The sequence below is a fragment of the Populus trichocarpa genome, chromosome 1 (genome assembly GCF_000002775.5).
Source record: "Populus trichocarpa isolate Nisqually-1 chromosome 1, P.trichocarpa_v4.1, whole genome shotgun sequence".
NCBI classification, from domain to species: domain Eukaryota; kingdom Viridiplantae; phylum Streptophyta; class Magnoliopsida; order Malpighiales; family Salicaceae; genus Populus; species Populus trichocarpa.
The window spans coordinates 7,364,681-7,387,593 of NC_037285.2; the positions used below are offsets into that span (position 1 = coordinate 7,364,681).

General features: G+C 31.7%; 2 protein-coding genes and 1 long non-coding RNA gene across 4 annotated transcripts; 1 reads left to right on the forward strand and 2 right to left on the reverse strand.

The window, feature by feature from the left end:
- The first annotated feature begins 5,654 nt into the window (after positions 1–5,654).
- Positions 5,655–8,966, forward strand: LOC7472714 (probable WRKY transcription factor 41). The gene is made up of 3 exons (XM_002297947.4): positions 5,655–6,354; positions 6,461–6,589; positions 6,850–8,966. The coding sequence occupies exons 1-3, from the start codon at positions 6,032–6,034 to the stop codon at positions 7,412–7,414; spliced, it is 1,017 nt and encodes a 338-aa protein (XP_002297983.2). The 5' UTR covers positions 5,655–6,031; the 3' UTR covers positions 7,415–8,966.
- On the reverse strand, positions 7,732–9,327 carry LOC18094453 (uncharacterized). 2 transcript variants are annotated; one of them, XR_002980750.2, is made up of 4 exons: positions 9,008–9,324; positions 8,491–8,571; positions 8,188–8,382; positions 7,732–8,087 (listed from the first exon to the last, which is right to left on the reverse strand). It is a non-coding gene; the product is annotated as an uncharacterized LOC18094453 (long non-coding RNA). The 2 variants fall into 2 exon arrangements; XR_002980743.2 differs by having other exon boundaries at positions 8,188–8,571; positions 9,008–9,327.
- Positions 9,328–19,501: 10,174 nt separating this feature from the next.
- LOC7467097 (putative anthocyanidin reductase) lies at positions 19,502–21,602 on the reverse strand. The gene is made up of 5 exons (XM_024603237.2): positions 21,365–21,602; positions 21,119–21,288; positions 20,820–21,032; positions 20,325–20,707; positions 19,502–19,844 (listed from the first exon to the last, which is right to left on the reverse strand). The coding sequence occupies exons 1-5, from the start codon at positions 21,480–21,482 to the stop codon at positions 19,673–19,675; spliced, it is 1,056 nt and encodes a 351-aa protein (XP_024459005.2). The 5' UTR covers positions 21,483–21,602; the 3' UTR covers positions 19,502–19,672.
- Between the last annotated feature and the right edge of the window lie 1,311 nt (positions 21,603–22,913).

A 22,913-nucleotide genomic window follows, 5' to 3' on the forward strand; every position in this document is an offset into this window, starting at 1 on the left:
ATAACTAGGAATTTATTATGAAAACAACCAAATAAAAACTCTTAACACAAACAACACCTATGCGAATTAGAAAGTTAATGTAAATTTTTCTAAAGTTACATGATGGCAGAGAATTAATCGCGCCTTAATTAGGTAAAGGGAAAATAAAATTATAAACTCATTTCATTCCATCTATTAGAAACTTTCTTATGGGACAAGAAATTCTATGAAATCGAGCTCCCCAATTTGACGTTAGAGCTAAGAATAAGATATTGTAATTTTATTATTATTTAAGTAAAATACAGTTCAAAAATGATTTAAAAGAAAGTAACATAATAGATGGTAATAAAGCCACGAAGAGATTTTCACCCAAAAAAAACAAGAAGCTATGGAGAGGTCAAGCTGCAAATTATCAAGAATCTGTTTGGAAGTTTGGTAATAATTATTTTTTAAAGTGTTTTTTTTATTTCAAAACACATTAAACTAATACTTTTTTTAAAAAAAAATTATTTTTGAAATTAGTACATCAAAATGATCTGAAAATATCAAAAAATATTAATTTGAAGTAAAAAAAATAAATTTAATTTTTTTTTAAAAATACTTCAGAAACATAAATGACAAACACACTATATATTCTCGTTCAAAAAGCTTGGGAATGAAGTGACATAAGATTAAATAAATAAATTCAGGGAGGGGAGGCTGCTGATGGACAGACGACCTCGTTTTTTTTTCTTTAAAAAATAGTCTAATCCAGGTTTAAGTGGCCCATTAACTTAAATGGTCCACAATATATATATAGACACAAACTGTTGTAAAGTGAAAACATTACAATCACGCTACAGTTGCAACTATTTTTTTTTTTTTCCAATGTTGATGTTTTGGGATAGTTTTTAAAATTAATTTTTATTTAATTATATTATAATTAATACATATTTATAAGAAATGTTGTGTAGCCTACCCTACTATCTCTCTTTAATAGTTTTTTTTTATGAGTGATGAGATCAGAGGCTGACCTACACTCGAGGATGAGGAGCATTCCATTCCTAAAATTTAAGAACTTTGCATTTTAGTTTCATAAATTTTTAGTTTTTTCAATTGTTCCCTCAAAATTGAAATTGAAGTACTTTCTTTATAGAAATTAACATAGAAACATGAATATGTACGCATTTCTAATGCCTTTTTTTTTTACTTTAATAAATATTTTTAATTGTAAATAAAAAAATAATACATGTATTTAATTAAATAAATTGATAATCATTTATTTTAAAAAATACCAAAAAAATCATTAACGAGAACCAAATATTGAATTTAAAATTTAAGAAATATATATAAATCAAGATATGTGATCTCATAGCATGGATCATAGACTCGACCACATTTAATAATTTTTTTTCTTGGAATTAATTTTATATTTAATTAACAATAATAAAATCAGGTACACACATGAAAGCGAATGAAAAAAATTCAAAAAAAAAAAAGACTTCACATGGTTTCATAAAAATAATTCCTAGTTATGTTAGCAAAAGAATATTATAATTTTATTCAAAAACTAAATAAGAACTAAAAAAACATTTAACCAGAGACTAAACTTGACAGATGAGAGATAAATATAAATTAAGATTTGGTTTTGTAACACAGGTCATGGACCCGGTTGTCTTCAATAACTTTGTTTCTTGAAACTAATTTTTTTTATTCAATAAAAAATAATACAAATAGAAACGTATAAGAAAGAAATTAAATAAAAAAATATTATTATGGTTGCACAAAAAGAACATCTACTGATATCATAAAAAAACAATTTACAACCTTATTCTTAAGCCAAGTAAAAATTAAATGATATATTATTAAAAAATCACAAAAAATTATTTAATTTATTAATTTTAAGTAATCCCAATTACAACCGAATACCCGCTAGATTGGGCATGCCACACATATATTGAATTAATATATTTTCATCAATTTATATTTAAATAAAAATAAATTAAATTTAAAAAGGGGGATGGGTGTCTGGGACTAGTGGCCTAGTGTGCTTGACCTATAAAAATAAAAGGCCATGTGCGCGGGCATGCATCGCTAGGCCCATGGTAGGCCCACACTACTACCTTTTTTTTTTTTGTAATAGAGAAAAAAAAACATGTCATCTGGTTGTAATTCTTTAAAAAAAAACGTAGGAAGCAGATGTATCATTTGCATGCCTAATATTTTATCACTAGATAGGTGGTTGGAAAAATCAGATTGGTATTGTTTTGACATGGAATAAAGTTTTTAACCAATTTTCACCTAGTAAACATTCTTATGATGTCAATAAACTAAGAAATCAACTCGAAACACCTTAAGATTTTTCTAAAAAACACAAAATAAATATGAAAGAAAGAATTATCTCACAACTTTTATCTACTTTTTTTTGACACGATGAAGAGTAAAAACATTTAAATGAAACTCCTTCATCTAATACAAAGATATTTGATCATGCGTTGTGAGAAGCCCTTTAATTTTATTAACTTGATTATACGACACTAATATTTTTTTTACAAGAAGAGAAATAATTTAAATTCATTTGAAACAAAATGATTTTCTAGCAAAAGTATTCGCTCCCTTATTAATATCTTTAATTTTAAAAAATAAATCAATTTTTTCCATGTCATTTATTTAAAAAAAATGACGATTTAAAATGAGGATAAAAAAATACATCTCCAACTAAAATTTCTTTGTGTCATTAACATGGTTTTTTTATAAAAAGTTTTCACCAGAAAATTTGTTCCTTAGACAACATTCTCTCATCATTCAAAAACAAGTTTTAAAAAAATCATGACTATTTGAAATAAAGATAGAAAAGATACCTCTCCAACTAAAATCCCTTTGTCTCGTTAACATTTGTTTTTCAAAAAAATTCACTAGAATATTTGTTCCCTAAACAACATTTTCTCATCATTACATAAACAAATTTCAATTATAAGAAAATATGATAATTTTGATGGGAGTGTATCAAAAAATATGATAATAATACAACACTCATAGTTGTCGCGAGGAGCCATTTGAAAATGTCATTAAACATAACTCGGTTAAGCATCCTTGAAACCTTTTGCACCTGAATCCTTACCTAACTCAAGTTTCAAATTAAACTATGTTGGGATTGACGTAATATGATTTGATTGACTTGATGAGTCTAAAAATAATTTATAATATTGATAAAAACATGGTTTGACATAAGAGTTCAAGACATCATGCTTTTTTTTTTTTTAATATTAAGGTGAGAATATATCAATTCAATTCAAGCCAATTGGCCACACATGTGGCTCGAGTAAAGGATTTGACTAGGTTTAATAAATTTATTTTTAAAATTATTATTATTTATTTATATGATATAATAAAGAAATCAGTGACCATAACAAATCACCCAAATAAAATTAAAAATTTTAATTATTATGAGTTGTAAAAAAAGAACAATTGTTCAAGAACAAAGTAAAATTTAAATGGAATTTAATAAAATAAGATCTAATATCATTCTTAATTAATCTAACAATTTAAAAGAAATTGTATACACACACACACACGTGCTTCGACCATTAAGTTTTTTTTTTTTCAAAATGGATGGACGACACGTTGTCCGCCCAGGGTTGACCCGATGTAACCTGGTTGCCTTTGCGAGTCCAAAAACAACTTATACAACCTATAAAAATATAGTTTGACTAAAAACATTTCAATATGATATTATCTTTTTTAATATTAAGATAACAATATATTTGATTGACTTGAGTCAACTCGAGTTAACATGTCAAATCTGTGACCCGGGTTTTGAGACTATGATAACTCCATAGAAAGCAAATCAAAATAAATTATGAAACTTAATTCTCAATCAACCTAATATTGAAGGATGAAATTAGAAAAAAATCAATTAAAAAAGGATCTAAAAAAGTGACTCGAGTTAGCTTGTTAAACTCGTGACCCGAGTCATAAGACCGAGATAACCCCATGGAAAAAAATAAAATAAAAATTACAAATTTCAATCTCCAATTAGCCAAATATCGAATAATATGATTAAAAAAGAAATCAATTAAAAAAATAACATAAAAAACAACTCGATTCAATCTGCCAAACCTGTGACCTGAGTTGTCAGACCGAGATAACCTCATAATTAGAAAAATTGACTTGATTTAACCCAGGTTAACATGTCAAATTCACGAATTTGATCATGAGTCAAAAAAAATTATAAAGTTTAATTTTCAATCGCTCTTGTCGGATCCAATATTGAACGATGAAATTTATAAAAAATTTAATTAAAAAGATAATACAAAAATAAACAAAGTCAACTTAGGTTAACCTGTTAAGTACTATTACTGGGTCATGAGGTTGGGATAACCTAATAAAAAGTAAATCAAAACAAATCATGAAGCCTAATTCCCAATCAAACACAATATTAAATGATGAAATTGAAAAAAAAAGTCAATAAAAAAATAACTGAGTCAATTAAGTTAACCTGCCAATCCCACGACCCAAGTCATGAGACAGGGACAACCCAATAAAAACAAATCCAATGTTGAAGAAACCGTGATTCAGATTATGAGACCGAGATAACATTTTAGAAAAAAACAAAAAAACAACCCAATTTAATCGGTGTTAAAATGCCAAAACTCGCAACCTTAATCATTATACCAAAATATCCTCATAGAAATAAAAATAAAATAAAATTATGAAGCTCAATTTCTAACATGAAATTGAAGAAAAAATAAATTAAAAAAATGACACAAAAAACAACTCGAGTCAACCCGTTAAACACTATTCCTAAGTCATAAGGTTAAAATAATATAATAAAAAGTAAACAAAATAAATCATAAAATCTAATTCCTAATTAAGCCAATATTAAATGATAAAATTTAAAAAAAAGTTAATTAAAAATAATAATTGAGTCAACTAAATTAACCTGACAAACTGAATCAACTTATCAAATTGCTGATCCATGTCATGAAAATATAATAACTTAATAAAAAATATATTTAATATTAAAAGATAAAATAAAAAAATCATTCATAAAAAATAAAAGAACCAAAATACTAATTGATTTGTGAGGAGGGGTTTGCCGTTTTATAGTTAATATTCTAATTTTATATATCAAGATTAAGTCTTTTTTTTTAAAAAAAAAAACTGGTTTTTACTTGTGCCATCAATTTTTGAAATAGTGTACCAACCATGTTTTTCTCATAACATCTTATATATTAGAATCCTTGATGCTGACATGGAGAGGAAACTCATTCGCTATATGAACCAACACCTAAACACTAACTTGAATGTTAATTTTGAAGATAATATATACAGCACGTGAGGCTCCAGCACTTTGAACCTCCGTGCTGATGTTAAACCAGTAATGCGGAATGTTGAAAATTCTTGGTCCGCACTTCCCTCAAGCTTGAACTTTGACTTTCTAGTTTCTAACTTGATTCTACGTTTCAATCATTCATTCTTCTCGTACAGTGAAAGTAGAGAGCCCCTTTTCTTTGGAGTGTTTGAACTTTGAAGAGTAGAATCGGTCAGCTCTCTCTCTCTCTCTCATCTATTTTCTCATATGACCAAAGACCAGTCTAAGCTGAAAAACTCGTTTTCTTAGTCAAACTTCTAGCTTTCTACCTTCCAATATATTTACCAGCTCTCTTCCTTCAGGTTTTGTCATCCTCCTTTAAATTCCAAACCTTCACAATTTTCTCTTTAAATACAAAGCATCACTCTCTTTGCTTCCTCAGCTAAAGCTTCACTCATATAAATATATCCTCTATCTCTTCTAACATTCCATATACCACCAGCTTACCCAATAAAAAAATAATAATTCTAGCTCTGGCTATTCCTATGTTATTAGCTTATAACTCGATCTTTACTATTTTGCTCATTCCAAACTTCTTGGCTCTTACTTTTCCAGCTAAGTGGAGATTTCTTGCTTCTAAGTAGCCAAGTGTAGAAATTGTGCTAATGTTGTTGGACACGAAGTTCTAGCATCTTTAAGGTAGCAAGAAGCATAATAATTGTGTTGCCTGTTGTAACTTTTAAGGGAGGAGTACAAAAAATGGAGAATGGTTGGAGCTGGGAGCAAAAGACATTGATTACTGAGCTAATCCAAGGGATGGAACTAGCAAAACAGTTGAGGGCTCATTTGAATGCAACGTCATCAGTTGAAACTAGGGACATGTTAGTGCGGAGGATACTATCTTCTTATGAGAAGGCTCTCTTGATTCTCAACGGGGGTGGATCAATGGGACAACCACAAAATGCTGGAGTCTCTGCTGGTGTTCCAGAGTCCCCCAGATCCATTAACGGAAGCTCTCGAAGTGATGATTTTGATGGGAGTGTTAAGGATAATCAGGGCTATAACGAGGCCTCAAAGAAGAGGTGAATGTGTGGTCTACCGCTGTAACTCTTGCATGCTGCTAGGCGATTATGTCCACTTCAGTAGCACTAATGCTTCTTGTAAAATGTTTTCTGATTTCGATTGCAGAAAGACCACTCCCAGATGGACAGATCAGGTTAGAGTCAGTACTGATAATGGACTAGAGGGGCATCATGATGATGGCTTTAGCTGGAGAAAATATGGGCAGAAAGATATTCTAGGAGCAAAATATCCTAGGTGACAATTCCTTTCTCTTTTATCTTGAATTACGTCACAAATGTCACTTTTTTTTTTTTAATTCACAAGGTAAAAATAACATTTAAACTAACACAACTAAAAATAAATAAATAAAGGAATAGCACATTTTGGAAAGTTGTCATATTCTCATTAGTGCGAAATTCTCATTAGGGTCAGATAACATTGAAAAGGTGTCGCCAATCAAACACTGAAAATCATATTTCTCAATAGAATCTAATAAGAGATTGTTACATGTGCAGAAGCTATTACAGGTGCTCCTACAGAAATACTCAGAATTGCTGGGCTACAAAGCAAGTGCAGAGATCAGATGAAGATCCCACCGTATTTGAGATCACATACCGAGGAACGCACTCTTGTGCTCATGGAAACCAATCAGTCCCATCACCGGAAAAACAAGAAAAGAAACGAAAGAATACCAATAACAACTGTCAACAACAGCAATCACAGCAAGCCCTCTTTAACTTCCACAACAGCTTAAGGGTTAATACAGAGGACTTCGACAATAAAGAGATGGTATCTCCCTTCTCTTTTCCTTCTACAAATGGATGCACAAAGAGTGAGGGCAGTTTTTCTCCATTTATATCTCCAGCCACACCTGAACCAACTCACTACTCACTTTCACCATTCCAGATGAACAATTTTGTAGGAGTTCAAAATTTGCAACATTTGGAATCGGATTTCACCGATATAATTTCAGCCAACACATCAGCCACCAATTCTCCAATTGTGGACTTGGATTTCTCACTTGATCAAGTGGAATTGGTTCCCGACTTTCCATTTGACTCACCAGGATTTTTCTCATAATTTCATCTAGACACTGGAAATAAGAAAGGAAAAGGTGCTGCATTTGTGTGCAATTCAACACACTGGCTGGTTCTGCCTGTGGAACCTAGCTTGTATTATAAATGAGGCGAGGATGCATGTAAAATAGGATTAGCTATGACAGCATTGCAAAATTTTGAAGTTTCCTACAAATAACATCTGTAATTGTTTTGCTTCTAAATATCAAATTCCATTAACTTACACAAACTTCCAACCTCGGTAGACAATTCAGCAGCAGATGAGAGGCAACGGCATGTTAATTTCTAGGACATAAAAGAGAAATTTAAAGCCAAAGGAAAGGTAAAAACTTTAGAATTCTCGTAAAATGAGAATAAATTTAAATATCATGGAGAGACAGTACAGTACAATGGATTCATCACTCTTGTTGAACATGATCTTTTACATGATAGCTGGCAAAGACATTCTGTCATTCTTAGGATATCACACATACTGATGAAGTTTCTAAAGACAATAACCACATATCAAGATTGTACCCTTAGAAATATATACGATTTACTAAATGCTAAGTTGGAAATTTGTGTTCCTTATAAGCGTTTTGAATATCTCGAGCATTCAGTTGGAATTGAAGGCTTGATGCATAGGTGCACTTGGCGGAGCAGAAGTGACATGGACTGCAGAAAGTATAGAGTATTCTCTGCAAAAAGTGGAAAAAGAGAAAGAGCACTGAGCCCTGTTTTCCAAGTAAAGAAGGAGATATTGTGCTCGAATAAACTAACCGAACTTATGTAGTGTACCTAGATGGAAGACTTCTTCTCCTCTTCGATTGCTGAAACAGGATCTGATGATCTTTTTCTGGAACCACTTGCATTCCTAAGAGCTTGTCTTAGCCCCAAGACAATGAATAAGTTGGTTAGAGTGAGAAGTGCCTCAGCCCCACCGTGCAACCAATCCATCCACATTAGGTAAGGAAGTACCATAACGCACCTTCGCTGCCTCAACCATGCAACCATCAAGTCCCAATAGAAAGTTAAGACATAGGCATGAAGAATAAAGCTGATGAATGTTCAAGTAAAATCCTATTTAATGGGAGAAGTTACCATAAATTCTAGCCGGGACTGCTCAACAGAAGTGAAGCCACCAAGGTACAATTACGAAGAAAGACATATAGCTTACAAAAGCTGTTGACAACAATAAACATCCCAAACATGTATAGAGCAAGAAATATTAAGTTAACCAGGAAAAATTTCAGGCAGAAGGATGTGTGTTAAAACTCCACCAAAATTATACATCAACATATATCAAGTTAATTCTCAAGTTTTGATCCTACTATACAACATCATATCTCATTAATGGCACCAGTACAATGCCAATTGCATAACAATTTCTTCTTTTTAAAGGAACAAGTTTGGCTGTTTCCCTTAATCCGTTCATTCACAAGAACTTCTAGAGTCAGTTCCACTTTTACTAATTTCTACATTTAATCCACCAAATAATTAAAAGTCCTAAACTTCAAAATTCACCACCCAGAAATTTCAGAAACTTCAAGCACAAAAAAAAAAAAACAGAATCAAAATTTGCACATACACACACAAAAATATCGAGAAAGAAACTTACTTGTAGCCCCAACAAATGCAAGCAAGAAGTAGAAACCAAAGAGAGTGAGCTTAGGAGCAGACTTGGATTTGGTAATGAAGTACAAGATACCAATGTAAGGAAATAAAGAGAAAGCAAAAAGCTGTGAGGCAAGGCTCTGTGAATCAATGTTGGGTGCCCATGGATCAACTGGAAGCATCAAACCAGCACCACAAACAATCCCCAATCTCCTCTTACAGCCACCAAGGCTTGTGTTTTTGGTAAACCAAAATACTAGAAAATGATAAAATCATGGTTATTTTGGACATAAAGGAGCACACTAGTATTCGAGATAGTTGACATGTGTTATTTATAACAACAACTTTATTTTTTTTTTCAAGTTTTCAGATATTGAGATTTAAGGGATTTAAATTGATGATTTACAAAGAACAAATCTTAAATTACACTAATTAAATTACAGTCTTCAATATTTATTAATAACAACTTATTAAAGTGCTTGATTGATAAAAATTTTTAAGTATAGATACTCAAATAAAAAAAATAGTATAGACACTCAAATAAAAAATTCATAAAATACAAAGTACATCGTTAAAAAAAATAAAATTAAAATACTATCAATTTGGGACCCTTAATGGATAGTTAACTCCCGACAAAATAATAATAATAATAGAGGTAGTTGATAGATAAATTTAACGAGTATAATTACTTAAATAGAAGAAAATAGTACAAGTAATTAAATAGAAAAAGAATAAAAAAATATAAATACTTCAAAAAGTCATTATCCTTTCTAGATTTACTTCTAGATGATATATCTAAAAACCAAACCTACCTACCATACAAATCAAATTTCAAGGGCAAGTTCTTCTTCTTCTTCTTCTAAATTGTATACTCACATCGATATGGGTAAGTTTTTTTCTTTTTTTTTCAGCTTTCTCATCCTCTTCGTTATATCAAACTTTTTATTTAGAGTTTAACTACTCAGTTTCGTTTCCTATGCGCTGTTACAAGAATTTTTTTTTTGATAATATTATTAAACCCAACCAAACTCATTAGGTTAATATGAAAACATGTTAACCTTATCTCTAGATTGGATTATGTTTCAAGGTAAATTGGATAGAAGTTGACTTAGTGGAACCTAACTGACTTGATAGGTGCACCCATGACTCGATCAACTCAGCTAAAACCTAGTTTGATTTAAAAAAAAAAAATTACATTGATTTTTTGTTTTTTTAAATATTAGAACAATGATGTTCTGAATTGATTCAGATCAAATCATATTAACTTGCCTAACTTGTGACCCAAGTCACGACTCCAATTGAGTTTAATAACCTTAACTTTTGAAATATTTTTTATTTAATTAAATGGTTATAAAAATAGATATTTGTAGTAAAAACAATAAATAAAATTATAGAGGAGAAATATTTTTCTTCCATCTAAACTCCATTTCTTTATTAATGCATCTCTTTATTTTTTTAACAAAAGCATATTTTTTTTATTACAAGCTTTGTTTTGTTTTTAAATAAAAACCTATCATGATCTCAAAATCATTATTTCAAAAGTAATGTTTTTTTAATATATTAAAATAATAACTCAATTATTTTTTCTGTGATTGGAGGAAAACAAATCCATCCATTTTTTTTAAAAAATTATTTTCATTGAATATTCAAGAGAATTTTCTTATTTTTATTTTTGCATATTAGATACATAATAAATGAGAAAAACTATTAAAATCTATAATATTATTTAAGAACATGACAAAATTTAATAATTTTTTCAATATCATGTTAAGCCTTTCTTTTACTGCATTTCAACCATAATAATAATAAAAAAAAACATGGAAAGATGCTAGTTGTTTATGATAAATAGATGGGCTCGTGCTCTTTACCTAATAGTAAGAAGGTCTGACAAGTGTGGGCCTCTAAAACCAAACCCACACACCTATCATTCTATGTTTTTTGTATTGTTTTTTTTTTTAAATAAAACTAATGATACATCATCTATTATGGAAGACGATCATTTGCTTAAAAATCAGGTTAGAGTATTTTAAAACAAAAATTATTATTTTTTAATTTATTTTAACCAAAAACCACACAATAAATACCATTAAAATCTTAATAAACTAATTTCTTAACTCAAAACACTTATAAATCATTTTAAAAATAAACACTACTAAACCATCTAGGTGGTGACCCAGTGATAAAAGCTTGGGACCAAGAGGTTTGCTCCCTCTGTGGTCTCAGGTTCGAGCCCTGTGGTTGCTCATATGATGGCCACTGAAGGCTTACATGGTCGTTAACTTCAGAGCCCGTAAGATTAGTCGAGATGCATACAAACTGGCCCGGATACCCACATTAAACTAAAAAAATAAAATAAACACCACTAAAATCTTAATAAGCTTTTCTATCTCTCTTTTTCAGCTGTCATCCTGCTACAGAATAAATTAATGGAAGGCCCAGAAACTATAACGAGTTGCTTTAGCCATGTAGTGGAGGTGGACTCACAAGTCACTTTCTGTTCCCAATTTCATTAACTGCAAGCTTAGATAATGCTATACTTAGGTGTCCAAACACGACATATTCCCTTCTTTTCTTTGCATTTCTCAAGTAGTTCAACACCTCCTGTTACGGAGAATGTGCCAGGTTAGAAGTGAAATCAGACTACTAACCATACAAGACAAAGCCAAACAACTACATCTACTTTAAACTATCTTTATGTCCTTCTGTGTATGTTCGGATTCTCTGAAGGACTCGTAAGGTAGTTCAGACGGCACAGAATTTGGTTCCCATCAACATTTATGGGAGCATCTATTCCCTTCTCAAGCACAAATTAACCATACTCTCTCTCTCTGTCTCTCTGATAATGGGGATGCTATCGGTCCATCATGTAAAAAAGCAGATTCAAAGGGTGACAAATAATCACAAGGAATCCCACTTGCCCCGCGCCTATTTATACGTTCCTGCGATGGCTTGAAGTAACATGCAACAACCAAGAAGAGGGAAAATACTCATTAGAATCCCAATTTAGCCTCGATCACCATGGCCTCAATGCAATGCATCAAACCAGATGAGAAGGCATGCGACCAAGAACAAGAACGAATGGTCCATGTCCAAACAGAGCAAAGCCTTTCCCATGAGAAGGTCGATTCTGTAACTCAATGCAATTGCCAAACCAATGGCCCCGGCAGCCAAGCTCAGGTCGACCAGAAAAAGAACCATGAGAAGAACGAGAAGAAAATGAAGGACAAGAAAGGAAAGAAGGAGAAGGAGAAGGAGAAGAAGGAGAAGAAGGGAAAGAAGGAAAATGACAAGAAGAAAGAAAAGAGCGGGGACAAGAAGAAGTAGAAGAAGCATGACAGCAGCAGCATTATTGAAAGTGATTAGAGATGCTGCGAAATGAAGGCAAGTGTTGTTGGTGTCTTACGATGCTTTTTCTTGCATTTCAGAATAACAGCGTCTTAGAATCTAAAACTTTTAATATCGTTGATATTTTCAGCAATCTGAAACCTTTTTTTCTTAACCTGTTCAATGCATGCCGATGCAGGAGGAGCGTTCAGAAATAAAGATGGATAACATTCCTGTCAACACAATAATAAACAGATACATAAAGGAAAAAAGAAGAAGAAAAGATGATCATATAAAATAAGACCAGCAGCATACTGCACTTGCATGACTTACTGTTGTTCGTCTTATCAATTTTTACTACTCTTTCATGTTGTTAAGATACATCGAGTTGTTGCAGAAAAAGATATTTGGAAATACATGCTATTGAAAATGCTTGTGAAAAATTGCTACAGTGATATAAATAGATTTTACGTGAAGATAAAAATCGAATACTTTCAATACAAACAAAAGTCAAACATTATTTGCAATTTTTTCATCGAACACGCAATTGAAAATTAAAAAAAGGACCTCATGCTGTGGATAGTCAACCTTTGCTTTTCTTATAGCGAGGAAGGAGATCGAGGATTCAAGTTAGACAAACCAACTCTTAAAGTCTAGCTTGTGATTGTTCAAACCAATCAATAAAAAATAATAATAAAAAATTACCACTTCAAACTGCAAATTTAATATCTGAATGAAAAAAAAAAAAGAACTACAAATTTAAATTTGTGTGGTTGAGTTCTGAATTTGATTAACTAATTGGAGAGCTCCCAGCCTTTTTCCACATTCCAAGCTATCATCAATGATTTTTATCATGTCATATTTATACTCAAAGCACATCTTGATCAATTTTGATGAATCACATTTGATTCCTCTGGTCTCTGGTTCTTCGCTGAATCTAAAATCAAAACTTAGGCATTCTTATTAGCAAAATCAAGATAGAAAATATATATGGAATGCGCCCCCATTTTTTTTTTTCCAGAACTATAGGTTTTAAGCTGGACAAGCTTGTATTGGCTTGAAAATGTCACATGTAGTACTGAAATCTCTAGTTGTTTATCATGAGGAAATAACATTCTGATTCTAAGCAGAATCGAATGCAATTTTTTACAAAAAAGAAGAAGAAGGTGCATGGTTTCATTTTATGGGATGATTTTTTAATAGATGTTATTGCTAATCAGCTGATATCTCAATTAACATCCATAGTTTGTGTCTCCATACCTGGGGTTGAAACTATTGAATAATAATATAAATTATATTGTTATTGAGTTGAAATTGGTTCTTTGATATGATATCAGAGTCTTGATGATCAAGTGATCACGAGTTCGAATTTCATCACCTTCATTTATTTGATAAAAATCAAGCACGAGGTAATGTGGGTCTGTGCAAGTTTCAAGCCCAAATGACTTTTACTTGAGGGGGTGTGTTGGAGAATAATATAAATCATATCTTGGAACCTTACCTAACAATTTAAACTATTGGATTGAGATGGTTCTTTAACATCTACAATCATTCATACCTTGTACTTCCATAATACAGGAGTTCGAAACCAAATTCCACCTTGACCAGCGCTAACATCATAACATCTTTCCATCATGGCATGATATAGTTGTGCTGTTTCATAAATCCTCCTCTGTGAGGACCCATTCTCCACACCACGGTCAACTTGGGGGCAAGCTTTGTGATTGATGGTTCAGGGCAAGGTTGTTAAAATCGCGATTTTAACACGGCACGGAAAGCCGTTCATAAACTCGGATCGTAAAAACGGATTGTAAAATCGTAAGGAATTTTAAAATATATATATATAAAAAATTCATGATTTAAATAAAAATAAAGATTTTTTTTTAATTCAAGGCATTTGAAATATGTAGATAAAATATATTTCTTTAATCTAAACTTTATTTTCTTATTAATGCATCTCTTAATCATTTTAATGAAAATATTTTTTTTTAAATTGCAAACACGGTTTTCTAAACAACAATCTATCATAATATTAAAAGTAATATTTGCCTCCTGATAAATTTTGGTCCTTGAATTTTAAATTTTTTTTCAAGCAATGAAACTAAATTGTTTTGTTTAAAATTGAGCATTAACCTAATGACATAATCTTTTTTGACATTAAGATAACCACTTAGAAAAAAAGTAAAATAAAGTTTTAAGCTTAATTCCTTGTGAACATTACGTAGAATAACAAAAATGAAAAATAAATCAATAAACATAGTAGAAAAAATTTAAAGGACGGAAAAAAAAAATTTAAAGGATGGGAAAAAAAAAAAAACATTGTTGTTTCTCCTTTTAATACCTCCTAGTATACAGTAAAAACACCTTTAGATATTTTTGTTAATAATTGCATGTTGTACAATATGCACTGAAGAAACCAAAACGTGAACGGCTTTCCGTATTTTTCTTAAACCAAATCCTAGGGAAAGCAAATCATGCCCGCGAAGCTTTTGCTCTTACCAAAGCATCTGACAGCTGTTCAAGAGGGGGAGATTTTGTTTCAGGGCCTCATTTTATTAAAATCGCAAAATCGGTCCTGAAATCACGATTTTGCGCGATTTCATCCGATTTTTGCGATTTCACTTGATTTCAACCCGATTTTACCCATTTTCGATTTTTTCAAGCGATTCAACCCGTAATGCATGTTTTGACTCGTAAAATCGTATGATTTTACGAGTCAAAACGCGATTTTAACAACCTTGGTTCAGGGGCATTACCTCTCCATTATGCTGCCCGAGGAAAGGACTAAGGTGATGAAGAATAAAGAGTCAATTAAGACATGTAGTTTCATTAGATACATCAATTTTCATTTCTCATTGTAGACACCATGCATCATTCCTGGAGCTTTTGTGCATAGCAAATGTATCTTCAACAGTCAACAATAGCACAGACATAGTTCTCCAAAACCGGCCATTGTTTACTAGTTCAGGAGGAAAAAATTCATTATCACCAGTCATCAGGAGGGTGCTGTCTGTTCATTCTTCAACATGTCCACTTGAATTTGTCCTGTACTATTCATTTCAGGAGGTGCCTGATTTGTTGTCCAAATTTCTTCTGACACCTTAACATTTACCATATTCAAATTCGGAGAAGGCACATACTTATTGCTGCTGAGCATTATTTTTGCTCTCCTGACCAATTTTCGCTTCAAAGTGACCTTTTGTAGTTTGGACATCCCTGATTTTAGACCCACATAAGTTGTAACCACCTCTCTCAGCTTTAATAGATGCAATGAGATCAGCTGTAGGCCACAAACCTTTTCTCCCAATCAATTTCACTCTAGCTTCTCACATAGATAATTCATCCTCATTTCATCACCCCCTCTCACCTCTCTCAACTCAAGCGCGTGTTGTTTTGACAATAAAATGTACACATGAAGTGGTTGTTGCTGATTGAAATACGACTGAAGCTGCTGGAAAAGTAACTTATTGGAATGTCGTTGATCTGGCCTAGAACCTTCCTGACTTTTCTTTCGAGGTTCTCTAAATGTCACCCTTAAAATTGCTGTTGACTTCGGCTCAGTCCTCCATAACATAAATTTAGGATGGTGTTGGCCACGATACATTGTTATTGCTTTTCAACCCTCTCATATGAAGTAATTAATCTATATATATACATTAAAAATCAATTAATTAGTAGCCATCAATTGAAGAATCATATGCCTAAAATACTTTTCCAAATGATGTATTATTATCATCAACCATTTATTGATCCTAAATAACAATTGTTCCTGAATTTGAATATCTGATGGTAAGTAGCGTTCTAGCTAGGTTTTGAAATGACACTTCATGTGTATCAAAAACCGCTCCAATATTTTTTATTTATCCATCTATGCCTTCCAATAAGAGACCATCATTCAAAACACAGTAACGCACAGACAAAAGCCATTGAACCCATAAATTGGTTGGAAAAGAAAGGCTAAGCAACCAATCGAAGAATCTTGAAGAGACAACTGATGTGAAAAAGGAAAGATAAAGAACGCAGCCTCAACTCAGTGATGCGAACAACGCGGCAAACAGTCTTATGAGAAGACAACCACTGAAGCAGTTTAATCATTGCAAAACAAACTATAAACAGTTCAAAACAGATAGAAAGAGGGCAAGGATGGCGAAGAATCTGTCAAATCTTTGGTTTAAACAGTCCCAAATGAACTGATCAGCTATTCCCAGGGAAAAAAAGAAAAAGCAAACCCCTAGAGATCGTAGAGCCAGTGAAGGCATTTAGTGCACAACTAGATTTACGACGGGTTAATTTTTTTTCTAGCATCAAAAATGATATTCAATCAAATGATAATAAATTGAGTGAACCTACTTGATTAAAAAAAATATAAATAGTAAAGCCCAACAAAATTATTTTTAAAAGATAAAATATATATATATATAAAACCCAAGTCAACTCGGGTTCACTCTACTAATCCATCATCCACGAAATAAGACTAAGATAAAAAAATTATTTTTTTCTTAAAATGATCTAAAAAAAAAGATCAACGTTAAAAAAAAACCTGAATCACACTAGATTAACCTAATGAACCTGTAACTCGGGATAATCATAAAAGAAAAGCATAAAAATAAAAAATTTCAAGACCTAACAGCTCAATGTTAAAAAATAAAATTAAAAAATATTAAAAAAAGACCAAAGCAACCCTTGTTAACTTGACTAACCTGATGCCCGAGATAACTTTAGAGGAAGGAAAATGAAAAAAATAAAAAGCATAAGGTTCAATAATCTAATATCAAATGATGACATTAAAAAAAAATAAGTTAAATCATGCTAATCTTTGAAATCAACAACTGTGGTCATGAAATCAAGATAACTTTACAGAAAATAAAAACTAAATCTTGAATAAAATTCTTAACTATAAAAAAATTAAAAAGAAAACAAATAATAATCAAAACAATAAGAATCAAATCTAGTATAAAAACTAATGAAAAAAAATAATGAGGGACTTAATAAAAAAAGATTAAAGAAAAAAAGAAATTAGAAGAATAAGGACCAAAGTTAAATAAAAAAATAAAATAAAATATTGAGGGATAAAATTGAAATAAAAAATAAATTAAAAAATGATAAAAAATCAATTAAAAGAATGAGAACCAAAATTGGATAAAAAAACAAATGAAATAAAATGTAGAGGGACTAACCCCGTTTATTTTTTAGTTTCAAAAGCGCTTTTGATAAAATTTGAATTTATTTTATTTTTTTCTTTACTTCAAATTAATTATTTTTTAGTGTTTTTTTCTTTACTTCAAATTAAGACTTCTGGTTTATGTCAAGAAACACATCAAGGTGTGTTATTAGGTGACCTAACCATCATTCATATGGTTAATTTTTTTTTTTTATCTATTCAGGGGTAGAGGCGACTATTTTCCTAAGTGTTTGAGAATACAGTTAAAATCGTGTTTTTTAAAAATTTAATTTTTTTAATTTTAAAATTATTTTTTTGTTTTTAAATCATTTTGATGTGATGATATCAAAAATAATTTTAAAAAAATTAAAAAATATTATTTTGATACATTTTCAAACGAAAAACACTTTGAACCGCAACTGCTACCTCACTTTTAAATACCCCTAAATAATTATAAATTTGAACTTATATATATATAGCTCTAATACTTGTCTTATTTACAAACTTTGGATCACTAACGTCATCAATGCTGGCAAAAATCCCGAGTATCCTGCCATTTTCTATTTTCTTGATCTCATACGCAATATCATAATCTCTAACGTATAAAATAAATCTTATAGACAAATAGGCAGTCTAAACCGTACACGTAAAGGCTTTGAATTCAATTTGCTATGGGCAATTAATGACATATACATGTATCAATTATTTTCCAACCTTTCCGTAGTTCTAAAAATCACTGATCATATTATTAAGCGTTTGGATTTTGATCAAAATATCTTTGTGGTATTAGAGGTGATGGCCCAGTAGTAAGAACTTGAGATCAAGAGGTTTGCTCCCTCTGTGGTCTCAGGTTCGAGCTCTGTGGTTGCTTATATGATGACCACTAGAGACTTACATGGTCGTTAACTTCAGGGCCCCTAAGATTAGTCGAGATGTGTGCAAGCTGGCCCGGACATCCACGTTAAACTAAAAAAAAAATCTCAATAAGTCCAAATCTATCTTCATCGAGATAGGAACAATGGGTATAAATCCAAATATATGCTCATCAAGTTAGGAATTGTTCATGTGTTTTTGGTTTACTAGTAGCTAGCTAGGTCCATGTAAAACGTAAGCATTGTTATATAAAAAAAAAAAAAAAAAAAAGAAGAAGTTAAACATGCATGCATTCAATAAAAAATAATTCTCTTGACCTTTCTTAACCTAAATTGGAGCAGAAATTAATTAATTTCATGTCGCTCAGATCAACATCAAAAACTTCCTAATAGAATATTAGCCATCTTTACGTGCCATAGTTGAGGGAATTAAGGATTTGCGAATTAGCAAAAAGAAAGACTATACGGTGTAAAATATCTCCCTGAGTTTAAGAGGAAACATAAATACTCCTTTGAACAACAAATTCTTGATTTTCACCTCAAATTATATAATATATATATTTTTTAATTTGCCCTTTTTGTTAGAGTTTCATTTGAAGAAGAAAAAACTCATAATATCCTTTTAATTCCTTTCTCTTTCTTCGCTGATGACAAAATACAAACACATAGAAAAGAAGCAATCAAATCTCTCTCTCTCTCTCTCTTTTTATTTAAAAAATCTCTTCTTTTACTTTAATATTATCATCAACCACAACCATCCAAAATCGATTCAAACTAAACTTTGAAATGTAAATTCACAAATTAAATTATTATTCAAAACTCAAAACCAAAAAGAAAAAGAAAAACAGTGACTTTTAATGGGTTTTCTATAATTAAAAAATTCTCAAATTGCGATTTTAAAGATAGATTTAATTGGGATTTCAATGTGTTTTTTTTTTGGCTTCTTGGGCCTTTCTTTGAGTTTTTTATGTCTTACAATTTAGAGTTTGAAGAGAGAATAAAAGAGAAGATGAATATGAGTTTTTTTTTATATTAGGAGTTGCTAATAAAAAAAAATGCATTAAAAGAACTTTTTCTGTCAATTTCTGCTATTTAAGGGTAAATTTAAAAAATTATAAAGTTCAGGATGCAAAATCACGACTTTTCTTTTTTTTCAAAGAATATTTGTTTATTCACTTCGGCTTTCTACATGGCCCAAAAAGTAAAGTCTAGCTTGTGACTGTTAAAACCAAGCAACAAAAAATAATAATAAAAAAAGTTACCACATCAAACTGCAAATTTAATATCTGAAAGAAAAAATAGAACTACAAATTTATGTGGTTGAGTTCTGAATTTGATTAACTAATTGGAGAGCTCCGAGCCTTTTTCCACATTCCAAGCTATCATCAATGATTTTTCTCATGTCAAATTTATACTCAAAGCCCATCTTGATCAACTTTGATGAATCACATTTGATTCCTCTGGTCTCCGGTTCTTCCCTGAATCTAAAATCAAAACTTAGTCATTCCTATTAGCAAAATCAAGATAGAAAATATATATGGAATGCGCCCCCATTTTTTTTTCTTTTTTTTTTTCAAAACTATGTCATAAGCTGGACAAGCTTGTATTGGCTTGAAAATGTCACATGTAGTAATGAATTCTCTAGTTGTTTGAGGAAATAACATGCTGATTCTAAGCAGGATCGAATGAATTTTTTTTTACAAAAAAGGGTTCATTTTACGGGATGATATTTTAATGGATGTTGCTGCTAATCATATCTCAACTAACATCTACATTCCGCGTCTCCTACAGAGACTCGGGGTTGAAACCTCTCTCTTGCAAGAAGAAAAGGAAAGAAAGGAAGGAGATGACAACAACGACAATACGAAGGTTTTACTCAAGAGGGATTTTTAATCAAAATCAGACTATTCAATTTATCTAACACAAAAAAGATATAAAGATCAGAATTAGAGAAGAATTCTTACTTTTCTTCTATCATGAATTCTGGATGGTTTTCTTCAAGGTGAGTTTTAATTTCTTTGACAGTTGGATCGGCAGCTGAACAGAGGAATCTACCTTTCATTGATGGCTTTTCCATGCAAAATATATGTGCTTCACAAACATCATCAATGTGAACAAGAGGAACTGAACCCAAAAGCTCTTCCATGAACTTCAAACCTTGATAGTAACCAAATATGTTGCCTGAAATCTGTGAAAAAATCACTTGTACACTCAAAGGTAGATGGGAAAGTATAGTCTCTCCTCCCACTAGACCACAAGCAAGAGTCACCACTTCAAGTTTAGCATCCCCAATTTCATTATAGCTCAAAACCTCTTTCTCTGCTAATGTTTTTGCACTTGTATATTCCTATGGAAAAGGAGAGAAAAAAAAGCCAGTAAGATTTCAAGTTGTTTGTAATTTTTGAAAAGAAAGAGCAAGTTTCATACTGTGGTAATTCAGAGTAAGACAGGAGAAATACCAGAACATAATCATTGGCATAAGTGAGTGATAGATCAGAAGGAGTCCAACAGGATTCATCCGTGCAAGATTTATAGCCACTTCCATCTTCATTCAATGGTGATGTTGCCACCACAGATGCGGTGTAGATGAGACGCTTAACAGTTCGTGATTTGACGCAAATATCAGCTATAGCCCTCACTCCAGCAATGGTTGCTTCCACTCTATCTTTGTACTGTTCTCCAGCTTTAAAAAATATACGTTAATTGCCTGCCCACAATTTAAATCCTAACTACAAGTTTAATGAACACGGAGGCTGACCTGAATGCTTTTGGGATCATGTTGCATTGGAGTGGCAACATGGAAAACAAATTCACACCCTTGAATTGCTTCTTCAAACTCATTCGGATTGTATATATCAGCTTGGAACAGTACTAATTTGGTGTCTGCGTTTGGTAGGGACTTGAGGAGGCCTACTTTGGATTTGTCCCCTGTGATACAAAGAGAACATGTAAGACATCTATGTTAACACACAAAAAAAGTAACAAAGAGAGAGGAAAGACAGACCCAAACTTCTCAATGTTACATGGACAGTATAGCCTTTCCCCAGCAGCTTCATGACGAGCCAGGAACCAATATATCCAGAACCTCCTGTCACACAGACTTTTGTGCAGCGCTTGGCCATGTTGTACGACGATTGTTCTTATGTTGTTTCTGCTTTTGGGAGGGCAGATGGCGCCTTGCATATATAGGAGGACACTGGACAAGAACTTTGTCCTGTACCAAGGTTCATTTATCACCAGTAAATTTGCATGGTTGAATATTTTAAAAAAATGTGTTCAATTAAATCGTCCCTCGACTGAGCCCAAGTATTTTTAAATCTAGAAATCTCAAGTTCCATATTCGGACAAGAGATATTTTATCCTTTGACACGTCGTAGACATTACCTCTGATAAGTCAAATATATTTTGCCTCAGACAATGAGTCAGAAATATTTCTTCCTTTTAGCCTCTCTTCTACATAAAAAGAAAGGTAAGCTATAAAGATGAGAAGGATCTCCTTTCTTAATATTTGACAGAGCATTTCTCTATCTCCAAAATACGGTTTTTTTCTCTCTAAAAATATACTTGTTTAAGCTTTAGAAAGTCCATAAATTCATTGAATGACGTCTTTTGCAGGTATTAGAAACCAGACATCAGCCATCATAGATAAAAAAAAATAATAATAAGATTGTCGGAAGTAAAAGATTAATTTATTATCTAAACATAAACATTACCCCAAACTTCTTGAAGTTGTTGAAGCATCATCAGCAAGTTTCTCAAAGTGTCGTCTGTCTGACGAATGTAACTGTCATTTGCTCTGCACAGTAATTGTAAATGCTAATTTTTTATGCCGAGCGGAGGAGACGACAAAATTTCGTTCAACTTCTCTGGTGAAAAAATGTCCAGACGGTTTGGACGCCCTGTAAAAGATGAAAAAAATTCATTTGCCATAACGGCCCATTATTCTAGGAATATGTGGGGGACAAGTGCCACGTTGTCAACCTTCAAGCAGCAATTGCAATTTGCGGACCAAATTAATAAACAACAAATAAACCAAATGAAGGGTATTAATTAATAGCCACAGGGGATCGGTCCCTCAAACCGTCCAGCCCTTTCTCAAGCAATTTAACAACCACAGGGGATTGGTCCCTCAAACCGTCTAGCCCCTTCTCAAGTTGATGGGGTCAATTTAACAACCACAGGGGATTCGTCCCTCAAACGGTCCAACCCCTTCTCAAGTTGTCGGGGGTCAATGTCATTCGCTTGCCACTCTATCCACATTCCTAGCTTTTGTTCTTGTTTTTCATAAGACTATTTCCAGTTTTTTAAATGTTTTTTATTTAAAAATTTATTTAAATAATATATTTTTATTTTTAAAAATTTATTTTTAATCAGCACTTCATTACACCCCAATAACAACTAGAAATAATCATTTAAAATATAAAAAAATAGATTTTCAAAAAAACACATGGACGCCTTCAAACAATACCTTCGTTAAATAACATTTGGATACTCATAAATTTTATGATGGGTACGCATGAAACGTCACTCGTATAAGACACATTGAAAATAAT